Below are 17,819 nucleotides of genomic sequence, written 5' to 3'. Positions count from 1 at the left end.
AGCCCGCCGTGTGTTCCCAGGGGAGGGAATGCCCAGCCCAAGTAGGGCAGGAGCAGGAGAGCATGGTAGCCTCAATCATGTGTGATTAAATACGTATAGATTATATCTGATTAAATGAGAAAGTCAGTGTATATTGTAGTATTACAGAGCCATTAATTAACGGACTATTATAGATGTTATTTCATGTTTGTTAAACCCAGGAAAGGACAGTTCAACAGATTTTGACCTAAGAATGCTTAGTGTTTTTAAATGCCTTCGATTTCATCTGCTGTTCCCCAACCAGCAGATAAATCAAACAGCCTTTTACAAAGTGATCTGCTTCTATCTTAAAATGCCAGAACCTTTGGTTTACTGGCCGTTCCACAAACACACCCCTTGGCATGCGTATATTGTTGAAAATACATCTTGTCAAGAGCCATACAAGAAAAAGAAAATATTACACAAGTAAATTAACTGCGGCATGAAATACAGAGCAAATGCATGAGAGCATGGTGAAGTACAAGGGTTCGTTGACATGATGTTTGGACAGCATATTGCTCACAAACAGCAATGCCATGAGCAAGCTCTGCAAGTCATTCTTCACAAGTGCAAGTAAACATTTACACCATATCAACATTTGCTCTGCTTATGCCACATTTTTAACTGAGCAAATATATTAACAATGTTTTAGAGAGAGTTTTTTTAAACTTATGGGATTTTTAAAAATCCTCCTTTCTGTAAAGCCAGGTATTTTCATACCATAAGTCCAATTATATAAACTTCTGAGGGAGAGAAAAAATACAGCTGGTACATTTAAAATGTATGTTTAAGGATCACATCCTTAAAGTCCAAGATCTTGGGACCTTTTGGGGCTAAAAAGCAAGTGCTATCCCATTGGTACCCTGTAAATCTGTGCTTTCCAATAGTACTCTATAAAGCTCCATTTGCTAGTTTGGATGGGTTGTGTGATAATCAGACCTTAAACTTGTCACTGTTCTAGGGCTAAATATTGCAGAGCCTGCCCACAGACCAATATAATTTTGGACTGAAAATTCTATATTTGGGGGGCAAAAAGGCAGGTTTTTTGTGGCAGGTTCTTTCTTCTCTTTTTTTTTTTTTTTTAAGATGTGACACTTATTTGAAGCTGCTCAGAGATTAGCAATGTTAAATGGGGACAGGTGAAGCCACCAAATTCTATTTATGATACGATTTCTTGGCTTATTACATGGATATCACCACAACCATATATGCCAGATACAAATATTGCTACATACATGTGTGCCTACACATACTACGCAAACAATTCTGCTAGATTACTTTGGAAAAGGTTTGATTTTTTTCCTTATTAAGAAAGAAATGTTAATCTTTGTAGCCATATTTCATGGATGATGGGAGTCACAAAATACAGTGGGAAGACACTTTACATTTAGTGATTCCCTGCCATCTGATCATAATGGATATCTGACAACACTCTAGAATAGATATAGAGTAAATCTCAGTATCAGCTAGCAGGAGAGAGAGTCTTCTTTTACAGCTTGGATTTGGTTGGTTTTTTGTATGATGCTTTTTGACTTGAAAATCTTATGTATTATAACCAACATACTGGTCCAAGAAAAGGGATTACATCATCATAAACGTTTTTACAAATACTAGTGAAAACAGATGATGCACACACTGTGGGCCAAATTTTGTTCTTCTGTATAACTGTGATTTTCCTGACTTCCATATGTAACAGAGGAGAGTTTGGCCCAGGTGTGAATATTGCTGTGAGACAGAGAAAAAATGTCACTCAGGCAGGTAACTTTGCTATACACACAATGAGAGGTGTTCCAACTACAGTATCACATGATAATCATTGGCTCAAGCTCATGAGAAGCTGACCATCTTCTGCACAGTGCTGAGTGCCACTGAAGGTGTCCAAGCACTTCAGAGAAAGTTCTCAGCCCTTAGCAAATGTTTAACGGTTTGTGGTACCATGCTCATTCCCACAGTTCCTCCTCAAGTCAGAGTCCTACTAACTTCAAAGCTGTATAATTGTATGCCCTTGCAGCAAACCATACTCCCAAACAGAAGCAGGACTGGGCCCCTTAGTCTCAATTTTCCTGTACTTCGTTTCTTTGTAAAATAACTTTACTGTATCACTGAGAGTAGGTGACACAGCAATAGTACAATTCACTTTCATACACAATACAATTTCAGTGACAATATAGTTGTAAACTAACATAGCAAGGGTAGTAAATGTGATAACATACAGGCTAATAACAAACAGGAGAGAAAGTACAGTTCTATGCTGTTTTACATATCTGAAGGATAGCACAGGATTTTAAACAGAAAAAGCCATGGAGGTGAAATCACATTTAGTATTAAATTGATCTTGCAAAAAACCCACTCCCATTTAGGAAAAACAATCATTTTGCTGCAGTGTTGTCAGAGGGAACCTAGCATCACAGCTATGAAATACGACTTTTTGTGAGAAAAGCCTATATACAATTATCAACAAGATTAGAGGATGAATGTGAACTAAGATCAACTGCATGTCTAGCTGAGTTACCTCTGATGTCCCAGTCCCACTAATGAGCAATGTATTCACAAAAATAAATCTGTTTTCTTCTTCCCTGCATTCTCTAACAATAGGTATTATTTAACATAGTAAACACATAGAAGACTAAGGCATCTTTAATGTGAATATTATAGTATTTCCTTGTTTAAAATGCTGTGAGATCCTTCAAGCAGATACTTAAAAATCGGAAAGAAAAAAAAAGCTACACAAACAAATCTCAGAGTTCTGATGACAACATAAATAACCTGTATTTCTTTATTGTGGTTACCATGATTTCACCAGTATGCCTTGGTGTATATGCAGCCCTATAGCTCAGTTTCTTGTGTCTTATTTATAACACAAATAAAAATGTTAATTTGGCATATAATTGCTTTAGTTATTCATCCTATTACCTATATAGTTTCTTCTTGCATCCCACATTTTTTCAACTCTATGAAGTGACATTGCTATATTTGGGGGAAAGTAATTTAAGAGAATCACCCACATCACAGAAACAATTTGCTGGAGTTCACAATCAATAACCTAGACACATTCTTAATATAGATTGTAAAAGGTTCAGAAAACTGTACAAATGATTATAGGTATTGCAAGCTGCAAAATGTTGTGACCTTTTGTTAGTTCCTTCCTGTATGTCATACCTATATCTTAGATTTACAGCATGTGTATCTCTTAACCGATATCACGGTAAGCCAGGGATCAGCCATGTTATATAATAGCTTCTGTGCATCCCATAACTTGTCTTTTCATTTGTAATTATTTATTTCTACAAAATGCAGCATGCTGCAAAAAAACAGAGAAAACACTCTACCACAAAAACTATATTAGCAACTTAACAAATATAAGCCACTCACAGAAAGTAAATATAAATGCAATTCTTCAGTTCTCCTAACTTATTTTACCTTTTTTAAAAATCACAATTTTTTTTATTTTTTCAGTATGTGTCTTTCTGTGAGGCATACTGGCATTATGCCATATGTAAGTATACACACACTAATACTCTACAAAATACCTTGTCTAGAAAAGCAAGCAAAGTCAACAAGTGGTTAATGTAAATCAGAACCCTATCCAAAAATTCCTGTCACTCTTGTTCCAGCTTTCTGATGGGAAGAAAGGGTTTAAAGTGACTAGCCCATCTACCAGATAGTTTTATATGGCATTGGTATTTTGCGCCCAAAAAGACAAGCACAAATAGCAATATCTGATAAGTCAATAACAACAGATGTAGATAAATACATGTTAGTTGCAGTACAGGCTCACACAAGCCTGTCCCACCATCGATACCTCTCTGCTGCTGAATGCACAGGGCCTATCTGCTTGCCTTGCTCTAATGATTGACAAGGACATTTAAACAGCTCTCCTTTTCCACTACACCAAAAACTCTTCCTGTGGAATGAAGAAACAGGTTTGGGAACATCGACAAAGTAGTTTCATGAGACTGATTAGTTTGTAAACTAATTGCTCAAGCCATTAAAGCTTTCCAACAATCTATTACTCAGATAGCCTCCTTGGGTCAAATCACTGGAGACAACTTCTGTTCTGAGAGAAATAGTGCTAATATGTTTAGCACTCTTTTTACCTTCAAGCTGGATCTGCTGGTCTGGGTGTCTGGCTCCATGCTCTGGCTGTTCGCCCTCTTGTCTTTCTTGGAGGAATTAGTCCTCACCTTATAAGTGGATGTGTTGGAGGATTTAATGAATAATCCCGGGACGGAGTTGCCTTGCTGTTGCTGAGACATGGTTGTGTTGGTCTGGTGAGGGGAATTGGACTCCTCGGACTCTTTACTACTGTGATAAACCACCCTGCTGTCAGAGATGTGGATGCTTGGAGCACAGCCCATGCTTTGTGACCGCTTTGGGACGTTTTCTAATTTTTTTTCCTTCCAGTGGGTCTCTTCCCTTTGATTATTATTATTATAATTTTGTTTGTTTGTTTGTTTGTTAACAGGTTGAATCTCCTTCCTGCTTCTCTGCCACGCTCGGGAGCATTGTCATCGGTCCTTTCTACCCCCCGCCCCCCAGAACCGTGTGTTCTCTTCCTCCTCCAGGAAACAGGGCTCCTTGGAGCTCAAGCTCAGCAGCGGGGCGGGGAGGGGGTTCAAGAACTGGTCGAGTTCATGCTTTCACCGGTTCTCTCTTTCAGACGAAGCCATCTCAAAATCGCGGTAGGATTTTCCGTCAGCCCGGGGAAAGGGACCGGGGTGGATGGGGGGGGAGGGCAGCCACACCAGCGTCTCCTTGGACTAAGCGCTCAGAGCCCTGAACATTGGAACAGTTCCCTCTCAGCACTAGCCCACAGAACCGACTATTTTCCACTCGGGTTTGCGGAGTGTTACAAATTAACCTTGGGGGCCGGGAGGCGGGGGGAGGGGAGGAATTCTCCCCCCACACACCTTGTCTCCCACAGCCCCCACCGGGCGCTGCGTATCGATTTATCCCGCTCACCAAGATCAAGAACCGACCCTGTTAGTTGCCTGGCCTCTCTCCTTCTCTTTTTTTTTTTTTTTGTTGGGGGGGGGGGAACCACACTCCCCTCCGGAGCTAGAGTATGTTCCTCGATCACGCTCCCGTCCGATTCATGTTCCTCTCCGTCCTCCTCCTTCCCAGCAGCCGCCGCCGCCGCCGCCGCGCAGGCTGGCTATTGACATTCACAGGCTAGCCTCCTCTTGGCAAGGGCTTCGGAAGGAAGATTCCCCCCTTCGGAAACAGGGGGGCTCTATCCAGCAGAACATTCCATGCCGCGGGCACCGCTCCCGCCGCGGGGCGAGCCAGCCCGAGCTGCCGGCTGCACTGCACCAGCCCAGCGGCAGCCGCCGCCGCCGCCTGGCAAGGGGCGGCTGGGTGGGAGGCACGGGGGAAGCAAGCTCAGAGGTTGAGTCGGGCAAGGTGGGGGTGGGCAAGAAGAAGAGCCACCCTAACAAAAATACTGCATAACTCGGAGGGGGGCTGCTGAGACCCAGAGGAGGAGCCGGCTCAGCTGGCGGAGGCATCAAAGGGCCTCCTCCATGTTTTGTGGTCACAGAAAAGATGCAAAACGTTGCACACACACATAAAAAAAAAATTATCCTAGAGTCCCATCTCCATGGTATGCATTAAAATGGCGAGAGGTTTAATTCCCAGGCATTTGCTCTCCCTGCAGCTGAGGCTGGGCAGGAGGAATGCCTCTCCTCGGCGTCTCCTTTCCTTGCTCCGTGCCTGGGGATGCTGTTCTTATTGATGCTTCGCAGCAGCAGCAATCCCCCTCTTCCCCGCCCTCCAAAGCTGCCCGCTTGCCAGGCTTCCCCTTGCAATTCTGCCCCGGTGTTTGACAGCGGCGGCGGCGCGGCGGAGCCAATACAAGCACCCGCGAGCGCTGACCTCCAGCCTTTATTGGCGTCAATGCAAATGAGCCGGCGAGGGCCAATCTGCTGCGGCACGGCCGGAGCCAGGCGGCCCCGCGCGAGGGAGCGAATTTCAAACTCGTCCCGCCGCCGCCGAGCCCCTGCGCACCCACCGCGGGCTGGTCCCGCTAGCGCACGCAGCGCGCTCGGGGCTGGCTCCCGGCTCTGCACGCCAGGGCCAGCGAACCAAGCAGGCGTAGCTTCACGGGGGGAAGCTGCGGCGCCACCTGGTGCGAGCCCCTTTGAGGGCTAGAGTAAGGGGACCCTGGCATTTTCCCATTGTTGCACCTGGGGCGGCTGGGAGCTACGACTGGCTCCATTTCCAGCTCTGCAGCTGTCTGCCCATACCTGGGCTTCACCTAGCTGGGCCTCAATCTCCTCATCTGTAAACTGGAGATGATGACGCTCACCTACCCCAAAGGGGGGGTTGTTTGGTTCAAGGTCTTAACCCAAGGCAGAGCTTTGCAACCTTTTTTCATTTGCAGACCCTTACAAAATTTCAAATGGTGGCATGGACCGCTTTAGAAATCTTGGACATAGCCTGTGGACCCACCGGGGTGTGTGGATCACAGGTTGAAAACCACTGTCCTAAGGGCAGGGGCTAGGTAAATCGCAAGTACCGTTGTGGATGACACACCACCACCCCTATGGAAGCTGCTCTGTTATATACATTATTCTCTGCACCTGCTCTAATGTGTAGTTTTATTTTGTCAAGCTGAGAGTCCTTGATTTAAAAACAGTTTTGTTTGTTAATTGAGATTTCAGATGTCTCATTAAAACACCCTAAACTCCTTAAGTAGCAACAAGGGGGATTCTTTAAACTAATCTGCCAAATAAGACAGACCTGGCCCAGGTCTGCTCCCTTCATTATGGAGTGCTGGTAAACTGAGGTTTTGTACTTAAAGAAGGGATTCCGCCTCCATATTGTATATGAAGAATATGGCATATCCTCCCCCAAATTGCAGCACTTATGCTGCATACAGAATTTTCTAAGAATTTACATCTAAATCTAGTTGAGTTAGTTTAAAAATGGGTCTTTTTGAAATGTAGCACTCTGTGTCATATCTTTTTATGTCTTGAATAATCTCAGTAAGGAATTAAGACTCTTCAAACTTTCCAGATAATTAACCCACTGAAATCTCATGCATAGGGCACATTTGAAGAAATTCACTTGAAATAAAGCTCATGTTATTAGTGACTATTTTAACTAGTAGCTATGATCATGGAGAGGTCCAAGAGCTTAGGTCATTGATTTGACATAACTGAAGCCCTGGTGACAGTTGAAATAACTCTTTTCCTCTACAGTAATTTGTATGTTTCAATTCTATTGGTTATAATGAGTCAGTGCCTGAGGAAGGACTCATGTCAAAGGTTCTCATTGTTACATTGCTTAGCCCAGTTGACTGTCACTGCTCATCAAAGGTTTTGTGGCCACAAGCTCTCTTGGGAATCAGTGTTTGAAAGGCTCCACTGCGCACCAAAAGCAGCACAGCCATGGGAGCTGAGACAGGAGCATACAAGGAGCCCTTAAAGCATAAGTGTTAACTCAGGGACTAAACTCTCTATCCCAGTTCTTCAATTTCTGTAGTATTTGTCTTCCTAAGAGCTCTCTTCCCCCAAGACTTCCTCTGTCTGAGGACCACCACAAACTTGCTTCCCTCTGCCCCTTCCACTCCTTCCCTGCCTGGTAGTGGTAATGAGTTGGTGGAGGGGAGGGGAAAGAGGAATAGTGTCTTTAAAGAACAATAATCTAATGTAGAACCTAGATACTAGTATGCACTAATCATAATTGTGTAATTATCACATGGCATCACTATAAAGCAGAGTTAAGCTTGTTTAGATGCCTTAACTATGAATTTCCATACCCTTGAAATGTTTGGATTTTTTTTTAACCTTAATTCTGAATTTCTTGGATTTGTAATGCTTGGTTTGGGGATTATTACAAAATCCCTGTAATGCTTTATACCTTTAACTATACTATATTTACAATATATACTTTCAGCCTTACTTTATCTTAATGTTAGTTTCTGTCTGTGAACATCTGTTAGTGGTGGGAGGGCTCTATGAAGTAGGCAATGAATCCAAGAGCACCAATGTCATGCATTTAAGCATATTAAAAAATGTTGCAGTAACTTGAGATGTTTGTACTATTCTATGTTATAGACAATGTTAACTGCTTAAATGCTCTTTATCAAGTAATAGATGTAACTAAATACAAAAAAAAGGAAGTGTTATATGAGTGTAATGCAAACTTCTAAGAATTCTCTTAAGGTCACAGATGTTCAACTAACCTGGTACCAATGTGTGAATTATGACAGTACAAATGCTAGACAGTTTCAGAACACACTACAAATGCTTGAGAGCAACTGTCTCTAATGGAGAGTATTAAGTGTCAGCACAGCCAATACCCACTACCTAAAAATTATTTAACCAACAACAAACACTTCAGCCACAGAAAATAGAACCTATAACTGCCTTCAAAACGTTGTCAATGCAGCGTTAAGGGCACTGAGTTCAGCTACGCTCAAACCTCTGTAGACAAGAAACTGAGAAGGCGGGTAATACAAACAAACTTCTGAAAACCAGGAAATCTGGAGTTGAAAGACGCATCACCCCCACAACACAACCTTAACTCTGACCTCTTCAAGTGATACCCCAGCACACCCATAATACACAGACGAGCACTCTGCCCTTACAGATATTACAGAACACTCTGCGAACAAAGCAGATTAGCACTGTCAGACAAAGATTAACACCTTCACATTATAAGGCAAAATGTAGGTTTAGGTCAGGTATAGCAAACAGGAGCAACTGAACCTACTCCACAAAAGTCATCCCAGACCTGTAAAATGTTACCACCTCTTCACCCACGCCTTGAGGAGTCCTACAGATTGCTTTTACTTCCCCAGCACCAAGCCCTAGAAATCAGTCATGTATGCCACCAGACTGCTGACAATCCCCATGGCAAGAAGACCCATTGTGTCCATTACTGACACAATGACAGAACTCAGCACTGACATGAAGCATTCTCTGAAAACTGCCACGGGCAGGGCTTCACCTCACAGTGCACGGGTGCAGCTCAGGTCCGATGACCACAGCATGTCCCCTTCAGCCCTGCACTTATATAGTGACAACAGATTGCAAGCTGTTAACTTGCTGCATATGAACATTTCACCCTCTTAGGCACGTCAGGTTAGCTCTTGCCAACCCTCAATTTTTTCAGCATTGGTTCCCCAAAGTGCTGTGCACTAGCTGAGATGAATCCCAAGGGTCGATATTGTTTGGGGAGGACCAGCGCCATAGTTCGAGCCCCAGATCTGCACAAAAAAAGTTAGAAGAATCAGGCGATTTTGTCAATGGGTGGGGGTTTTATAGGGAGGTAGTATCTGAGGAACCCTTTGCTCAGATGACCCCAAATTTGGACCACTAACCCTATCCTGCACCCCCAAGAGGCACAGCAAACTTCAAGACAATCCAAAATGCGTGTGCATGTGGCGAACATAACAGCAAATATATTAATTCAATCAAAAGCTCTTGATATATTTATGTAAGTAACAACATACAATTGCATGTATGTGTTTATAACAGAGACAGAGGGGTTATGAGGCACAAAGCTGATGGTCAACACTTTCAAGAAGTGTGGCTTTCCAGTATAACTACATTACTTGCATGGTTAAATAGCTGTTATTTATTTATTGGTGCCGGACGTACATCTATGGAGAATGAAGTTCTCTCTTTTTTCCTTACAGATCAGGTTCAAGCACTCACAGTGGTAGCATAAGCTTCTTCCACACCATTGATCTATGACATCTTAGAGCCAGATGATCTGTCTTCATGCTCATTCAGACTTTTAGCATCTCTACAAACAAAGATGCCAGATAGCGATAACTGAGGATCAGGCAAAAAGTACTCGTTTCAAAAACTATCTATGGGCTTTAGAAATATCTTGTCCTCATTGTTCTTCCACCTCCAACTTAGCACACACAGTGTCCCATTGGTTAAAATGTACTGAAGTCTTGTTGTAAGAGGGACTTGAAGATGACGATGTAATTGCTAGCTCTACTAACAAGTTGTTAGTGCCCTTAGCACTGCAGAACAACCATAGTCATGGCAGAGCGAGAGAGACTCTATTCTCATGTATCACCAAAAACCTTCAGCTAAATTTCTACTGTATCTTTATTACTGGTGGTGGTGGAGACAAGGAGCACAACAATTTTCAGAGATCCAAGTTCAGTTTGCAGTGGTGACACCTAGAGTGAAACTTTCTTACTAATAAATTGACCAGGTTTGATCTGGAAGTTACAGATCGAATAAGTGCAGAAATCCATGGTGTCATTTTTCTGACTATATCGACTTTAAAGTTAAAAATCTTAGATTTTTTAACATGAAAAATAGATCTTTGCTCGCCCTTTTTTAGTTGCCAGCAGAAAAATGCTACTGAATTGATGGCTCGGCCTGTCCAAATCAGACAAATATAGGTAGGACCCTACCAAATTCACGGCCATGAAACAAGCGTCACGGACTATGAAATCTGGTCTCCCCTTGTGAAATCTGGTCTTTTGTGTGCCTTTACCCTATACTACACAGATATAATGGGGGAGACCAGCGTTTCTCAAATTGGGGGTCCTGACCCAAAAGGGGTTTGTGGGGGGGGGGTCACAAGGTTATTTTAGGAGGGTTATGATATTGCCATCCTTATTTCTGCACTGTCTTCAGAGCTGGGCAGCCAGAGGGCAGAGGCTGTTGCCTGGGCACCCAGCTCTAAAGGCAGCGCCACACCAGCAGCAGCACAGAAGTATGGGTGGCAAGACCATGCCAGGCCATCCCTACTTCTGCACTGCTGCTGATGGCGGTTCTCCCTTCAGAGCTGGGCTGCCGGCCAGCAGCCAGCGCTCTCCAGCTGCCCAGCTCTGAAGGCAGCGCCACTGCCATCTGGAGCGCAGAAGTGAGGGTAGCAGAACCACAACCCCCGCCCCCTATAATAACCTTGCCATCCCCACAAAACTGCTTTTTGGGTCAGGACCCCTACAGTTACAACATCATGACATTTCAGATGTAAATAGCTGAAATAATGAAATTAATGATTTTTTAAAAATCCTATGATCACGAAATTGACCAAAATGGACCATGAATTTGGTAGGGCCCTAAACATGGGGGGGGGGAGAGGAGAATCATTTATACAGACAACAATAGAATATCAAACTTTATATACACAGACACAAATGGACACACACACAAGCACAGCAGTATCCCACTTTCTCCAAAGCTTTTCCCACCATGGCACTACATAAAAAAAAAAAAAATCCAGGTATTTTTAAGATAAGTCTCCCACATTAGTGCCCAACCCTAAAAGCCCTTCATAGAAGAATTCTCTTTGCTTTCAATAGGAGTTTGGGATGCACATGGAATGCATGACTAGGACCTTAATATTTTAAAAGTGAGTGGAAAAACCCTACTGAGGCAGCGCTGCACCAATGAAAATCCAACTAAGAGGGGAAATATTTTTTTTAAACAAAAGACATTGGCATGGGCATTGGTTTTCAGGCACTTGTTACCTGTGGCCATGCCATGTTTCCCATTTTTATTTAAAAAACTGCTGCTGATATATCAGAAATAGCATTCCCTGCTGTTCCCAGAGTGTTATGATATTGTACTAGACACAGCAATGACAGTTGTTACAGCTGTTCTTGCATAAATTAAGAATTTCTCTGTTGTGAATTGCAAAGCTTTTAAAATACAAAACTATTCAAGATCTAGAATCTGCAACAATATGGGTAAAAGTTTCAAAATTGTCTGAACTAGCCTGTTACAGCACAGCTATTTCACCTTGTGTCATGATGATTTTGTTTTGGAAGGGGAGGGGCTTGTTTTCGTTTACTTGCTGCAGTGCAGTTGAGGAAACTGTGGACCTTGCTATTTAAGAGAGAATGAAAGAGTGCAAAAGAGCAGAGGAAAATATAATGTAGGCACTGACAAATGGACTGGGGGAAAGTATAAGGTCCATATAGACTCAGTAAATGAGGAGTCAGGAGAGATTGTTCTGTTGATAGAACTCAGAGGTTCACTAGTTTTAAGGGATGACAGGTGAACAAGGCAGGTTGTTTACAGAGCACAAAGTTGAATTTCACGAGGGAGGGAGTGATCATGGATTGCCGGGTACAAGAGAGGGCAATGAAGGAACTTGAAATGATTAAGTGAACAGTTTGACCCCTGGATGGGTGGGAGCTGTAACACATTCCAAATCATTTACAGACTATACATGTAGGTTTAAAATTTAAAAGTGCAATTACATTTCAAAACATTAAAATCAGTTTTTTTTGTTACCTATGTGTCTAGTCTTGTTTTTTCTTGCCTGTCCTCTGTCAGCTTCCAAGCCATCTCAAAATCTACTTTAGAATGACATCCCCTCCCCGCATGATCTTTGCAAAAGATTATACTACCTTATACCACCCTACTCTGATCTACCTCTGTTCCTCAAGTTGCATTCCTGCATACTTCAGGGTAGAAGTATTCTAGAATAGGGAACTGGGAGGTGACCTGAAACCGTGGTAGAAACAGCCTTCTCTGGCAGAGATTTGTCCTCCGCTCAGAGAATGATCTCCTAAAAACACCCCTTCCCCAACCCCCAATAAAAGAAACTGTAGATTTTTGTATCTCATAACTCCTCTGTGGCCTTAAAAATTGAAATCACCCTGATTTGAAAGTCTGGCCTGTAGGCTCACTAGTAGCTGCTGCAAGAGTCAGACAATTATCTCTACTGCTAGAGAATCCAAGAGGGCTACAGAAGAGAGAGTAGATCAGCAATTTTCAGACTTTAGTACCTAAAGTCCTATATCGAAAACATAAAAATACTTGTTGTATGCACCACCTTCATCAGTTTAATTGGTGCAGTTAGAATAGATTCTTGATGCAATATAATTTACATAGTACACTCACCAAACCACAAAATGATCATTGGGATGGAGACACCTGATTCTATGAGCACAACTACACAATGTCACCCCTTCTCTACCCTCACCTCCTCCTCCACTCCCCACCAAATTTATCAGTCTCTCCTACCTCTCTTCTCTAGCATCCTCACTCACCCCAGTCTCCACTCAGTGCCATCTCTTCTCCTCTTTTCCCTCCTTCAAAACCCCTTCACTCTCCATAGTTCTCTGCCTTCTTTTCTCTCCTGCCTCCAGATTTTCTGAGTCCCTCTTCTCCCAAACCCTCCCTTTCCTCAAACATTTCTCCCTCTCTTTCCAGATTTCAGTGTCTCCTGCTTCTCCCAAACCCTTTCCTCAGAATTTCTCTCTCCCCACTCACTCCTCCAACACTTGTTTTCCCTCCCCCACACTCCTGACTCATTCCTCCAGCTGTACCAACCCCATTCTCTTCTCTTTTGTCCCCTGAGAACCCCCCAGTAATCCCTCTTCTCTGTGCTCTTCCAAGGCCCCTCCCCCATCAATCCCTTTCTGCATCCTCCACTATTCCTCTGTCCCAGGGCCTCTCTAAAGCTTGCATCCACATCCCCCTCATCCATTCCTGACCAGGTCCCCATTCCTCCTCTCTGCCTTTTGTGGAACCCCTCATGCCACAGGCCAGCACCAGTGGTGTGAAAGCCAATCCTGCCCTGGAGCCCTGATCAGTTAGGGGATAGGAAGGGGAGGAGGAGCAGGTCTCTCTACTCTGCAGCCTTTGTTGGCTCTGGAAACCACTTACCCTGGGATGCAGAGGTAGGGTTGCCAACCCTCCAGGATTGGCCCGGAATCTCACAGAATCAGAATCGATCTCCCGATGACTATTGAAAGCAATCCAGGAAATTTTAATAGGATATTTTAAGAAAATGACATCAGGTCATGTTGGGGGCTGGGGGGAATCTCCCAGAATAGCTTCAGTCAGAGTTGGCAACCCTAGGTGCAGGCTGCAGTTGCTGAGACACAGCAGGCCTCAGTGGAACTAATATTCAGGGGAGGGAGATAGGCCCAGGGGGCAGTGTGAAGGTGTGGTTGCTGTGAGCTTTCACCACATGTAAGGACTGGCCACCACCCAAAGGGAAGGAGGTGGCTGAAGCTAGAGTTGAGAGACAGAGTCTGGAGGGGCAGTCGAGACCATGTCACCAATGGAGCTACGGTTCCTTTTCACCATCCTGAGATTGTGTTTTACTCTCATTAACTCTCTTTCCAGTGAGTGCATAGAATAGCTCTGTGCACTGACCTGATTCTGGTGTGATTCCTGCCTCCCCGGGGTCTGGAACAACCTAGCAAAGAGGAACCCGCACCACATTCAAGGTCCTGCTGTCTTCCCTCTGTCTCCCAGATCCCCTCCCCTCCCAGGAGATCAGCTACGGGAGGCCAGCAACTAGACCTCCACATACCTATCCCTGCCAGTTCCAGACAGAAGATCCAGGTACAGCCTCCTACCTGCCCAGCTGCGGGCCAGAGCATTCTCTAGAGACAGGAAACTACGCTGCAGCTGCCTCCTCTCTACCTGACTACTCAGCCCAACTGCTGATCAGCCGCACTAAGGAGGCCCAAAGCAGCCTCCGACTGTTCTCTTTGCCCAGCCCAGTGGTTCTCAACCTATTTACCATTTTGGGCACAATGGTATGTGTTATGTGGGCCGCATCCACACAATATATATATACACTACCTCTATGGCCCTGAGGATGTCACATGGGCCACAGCTGGGTGCTGATTGGGCTGCAAGAGAGCCAAGGGTTGAGAGCCACTGGCCTAGCCCTCTCCTTCAGCCAGCCAAACGTTTGTGGGGAGGGGAAAGACCAAAGTCAGTGTTGTCTCCCCCCGCCCACCCCCAACTCCTATAATTACAACAGTGTTTCAAAGGCAGCTTTGTCTATATTGCTCCATGATTCCATGCAGCCACTTATGATCACGGAGGATTAATTCTCTGTTAATGTTGGTGAGTTTCCCCTGCTCTCCTCCTATTGACTCGATACCAACCTATCCTTAATTCAGTATGTGGAGCCCCTCATGGGCCTGTCCTTTCTGCATGACTGGACATGTTTGATTTATGGAGCCAATTATCAAAGATTCCCCTCCCATCCCCCCCAAGTAAACCAGCCTCGCTACTCTGACTGCGGCTACATGCACCGCAATTTGAGACCCTCTGTCCGAGAAAGCTGGGGTTACATTTTATATGTTTTTCAGCTGCTTTTGATTTATCCATTTTTTGGCCACATTAGTTCTGTTCCTTTAATGTTTATAAAAGGGAATTTTATATATACACACCATTATGTTGGGTTACCCTGATTATTGTAAATCAATTTATACAAACAGGACCCCACGGCTATCTTGTGCCAGCTTGGAGAGATGCAAAATTAAAGTGGAACAGAACAGAATCAGACACACACTCAGCTCGGTGGCAATAGAAATTAATGTAGGTAACATGTCAGCATTAAGAAACTCAAAAGCTCTCCAAAACTACTTTTAAGGACAGGGTTGGTCCCTGTGGGACAGTGGGCCCTCATCAGTTGCTGAAGTTAATGATTAAGGGCCAGATCCTTCCAACCTTACTTCTGCTGAATAGTAACTTACTATGAACATAGGAGCACTAATCCCATTTACTTTCAATGGGACTTGTGCACCTATGTCATAGAATCATAGAATATCAGGGTTGGAAGGGACCCCAGGAGGTCATCTAGTCCAACCCCGACTCAAAGCGGGACCAATCCCCAACTAAATCATCCCATCCAGGGCTTTGTCAAGCCTGACCTTAAAAACCTCTAAGGAAGGAGATTCCACCACCTCCCTAGGTAACCCACTCCAGTGCTTCACCACCCTCCTAGTGAAAAAGGTTTTCCTAATATCCAACCTAAACCTCCCCCACTGCAACTTGAGACCATTACTCCTTGTTCTGTCATCTGCTACCACTAAGAACAACCTAGCTCCATCCTATTTGGAACCCCCCTTCAGGTACTTGAAAGCAGCTATCAAATCCCCCCTCATTCTTCTCTTCTGCAGAGTAAATAATCCCAGTTCCCTCCGCCTCTCCCCACAAGTCATGTGCTCCAGCCCCCTAATCATTTTTATTGCCCTCCGCTGGACTCTTTCCAATTTTTCCACATCCTTCTTGTAGTGTGGGGCCCAAAACTGGACACAGTACTCCAGATGAGGCCTCACCAATGCCAAATATAGGGGAATGATCACGTCCCTCGATCTGCTGGCAATGCTCTTACTTATACAGCCCCAAATGCCTACTTATATACCCGAAATGTCACTTAGATACTTTGAAAATCCCACCCTACATGCATATGTGAAAGTAAAGATGGCAGGATTAGGCCATATACTTATTAACCAATGACCAGATTCTGAGGTGAATTGCTTAACTTTGGGCCAGATTCTTATATGCTTACTCACAGTTCACAGCTTCTTACTCAGATAGTCCCTTTGATTTTAGGACTTCTTGTGGAATAAGGCACTACCCTTACTCATGTTGAATATCAGAAGCTGTGCATTTAATTAAATGGGTATTGTCCCAGAGAGGTGTATCCTACCATCAACCAGATAAGCCAGAGACAATTGAGCTAGCGTTGTTCTTATTTAAAAAAAAAAAAAAAAAAAATCCAAGTAACGTTTCAGGTCCAGGTATTTCTTTCAGTGGAGTCACGCTTTGCTAGTAAAGTCCATTTGTGATTCACATGATTATTCACATTTTATTTCAGATACAATAGCGGCCGCCAGAGAAGTTACTCTCTCTGCCACTGGACTGCACTTTGCTCCATGTGCTGACAGCTGTAAAGAGAAATTTACAAGAATCCTGACCTCTCAAGTGCCATGGCAGAGCACTCACAGATCATGATTCTTGTTAATTTCCTCTCTCAGCTGTCAGCGCATGGAGCCGAGCAGCAGGAAGAGCAATATAAGAACTGCAAAAGAAGAGGACAGCTTGGGCGAGGGATAAGGAGAGAACACGTTCAGATTAGGTGGAGGTGCAAGATCATATAAAATGTATGATGGGGAGAATCTCCATTTTTATAGCTATCTCAGGATGTGTGTGAAGTCAGTCTTCTGATTATAGATGATGTGCAGGAGCTAACCCACATCTCTGTCCACATTGGCACCACTCCTCTAAACCATGCTAGCTATACTGCAGACTGGTTCTCAAGTAAGTGTTTATGATATTAAGCAGAATAGCGTGTGTAGTATTTTTAAATATAGTTGTATTTAGCACAGTTTGATGCTCCAGCAGTTTTCAGGGCTTTGTAATATACAGCCAGGTTAGCCAAAATTATCTTCAAGAATTCCCCATCCGTGTGGTTTGGGAAGAACAGAATTCAAAAGTGGTTTTCATCCTTAGTGTGGACAGACTTAAAAATAAGTTTGGGTGTTTCTTAAAAAAACCCAGCCAGTGTTGGCTAGGAAGGCTCATCCCAACTCCACCCCAATATTTACACATGCTTGCAATTCCCATCTCCTTCCAGGGTCATGGAACAAGCACATTCACTCCTTCATCCCCAGGAGGTTATGCAGAGGTTCAGGGGGAGCATAGATCCCGCTCCTTTGCTTACAGCAGAGGGAACCTTCCTTTTCTCTCCCTGGCTGAGGTAAGCCGTGCTTCTGCACACATCACTCTCCTGTTTGGTTGGCATGAGGAGAGCTCCCTCTCCTGTTTCAGCATACTTTAGCCACTGAGGCTAGGGCAACTGCAACCGCAGCAATGCCTCACTGGGCTGGGCACAGAAAGCAGCAAACTATGCCTCAATCCAGGGTTAGGCAGAAACAGGCGCCTGCAGAAACTGGCTGCAGTGTGACCAAGAAGTGAGAGGGGCTGAGCTGTGTGAGGCACTGAAAAGAAGCAGCTATTGCTACCAGAGATTTCCTCTAGCCTCAAACCTCCTCCTAGGGTGGGGCCCAAAGAGAGGACCCAATATAGTGAGGTGCTGGGCTCCCAAGGGTGCCA

The 17,819-nt window shown here is 44.1% G+C and overlaps 1 protein-coding gene across 2 annotated transcripts in view; it reads right to left on the bottom strand.

The window, feature by feature from the left end:
- PDE8A (phosphodiesterase 8A) overlaps positions 1-17,819 on the bottom strand; it is a 259,372-nt gene that overhangs the window by 201,987 nt on the left and 39,566 nt on the right. Inside the window, exon 1 of one of the 2 annotated variants that reach the window (XM_048866934.2) lies at positions 4,116-6,146. The exons of the other annotated variant lie outside the window; for it this stretch is intronic. Coding sequence (XP_048722891.1) covers positions 4,116-4,376 — 261 coding nt within the window. The 5' untranslated portion in view covers positions 4,377-6,146. Of the gene's footprint in view, positions 1-4,115; positions 6,147-17,819 lie in introns of those variants that run through there. 2 annotated transcript variants of the gene reach the window in all.

Source organism: Caretta caretta, chromosome 10 (genome assembly GCF_965140235.1).
Source record: "Caretta caretta isolate rCarCar2 chromosome 10, rCarCar1.hap1, whole genome shotgun sequence".
NCBI classification, from domain to species: Eukaryota; Metazoa; Chordata; order Testudines; family Cheloniidae; genus Caretta; species Caretta caretta.
The sequence above is the reverse complement of the archived record's forward strand: the minus strand, read 5'-3'. Positions and strand labels throughout refer to the sequence as shown.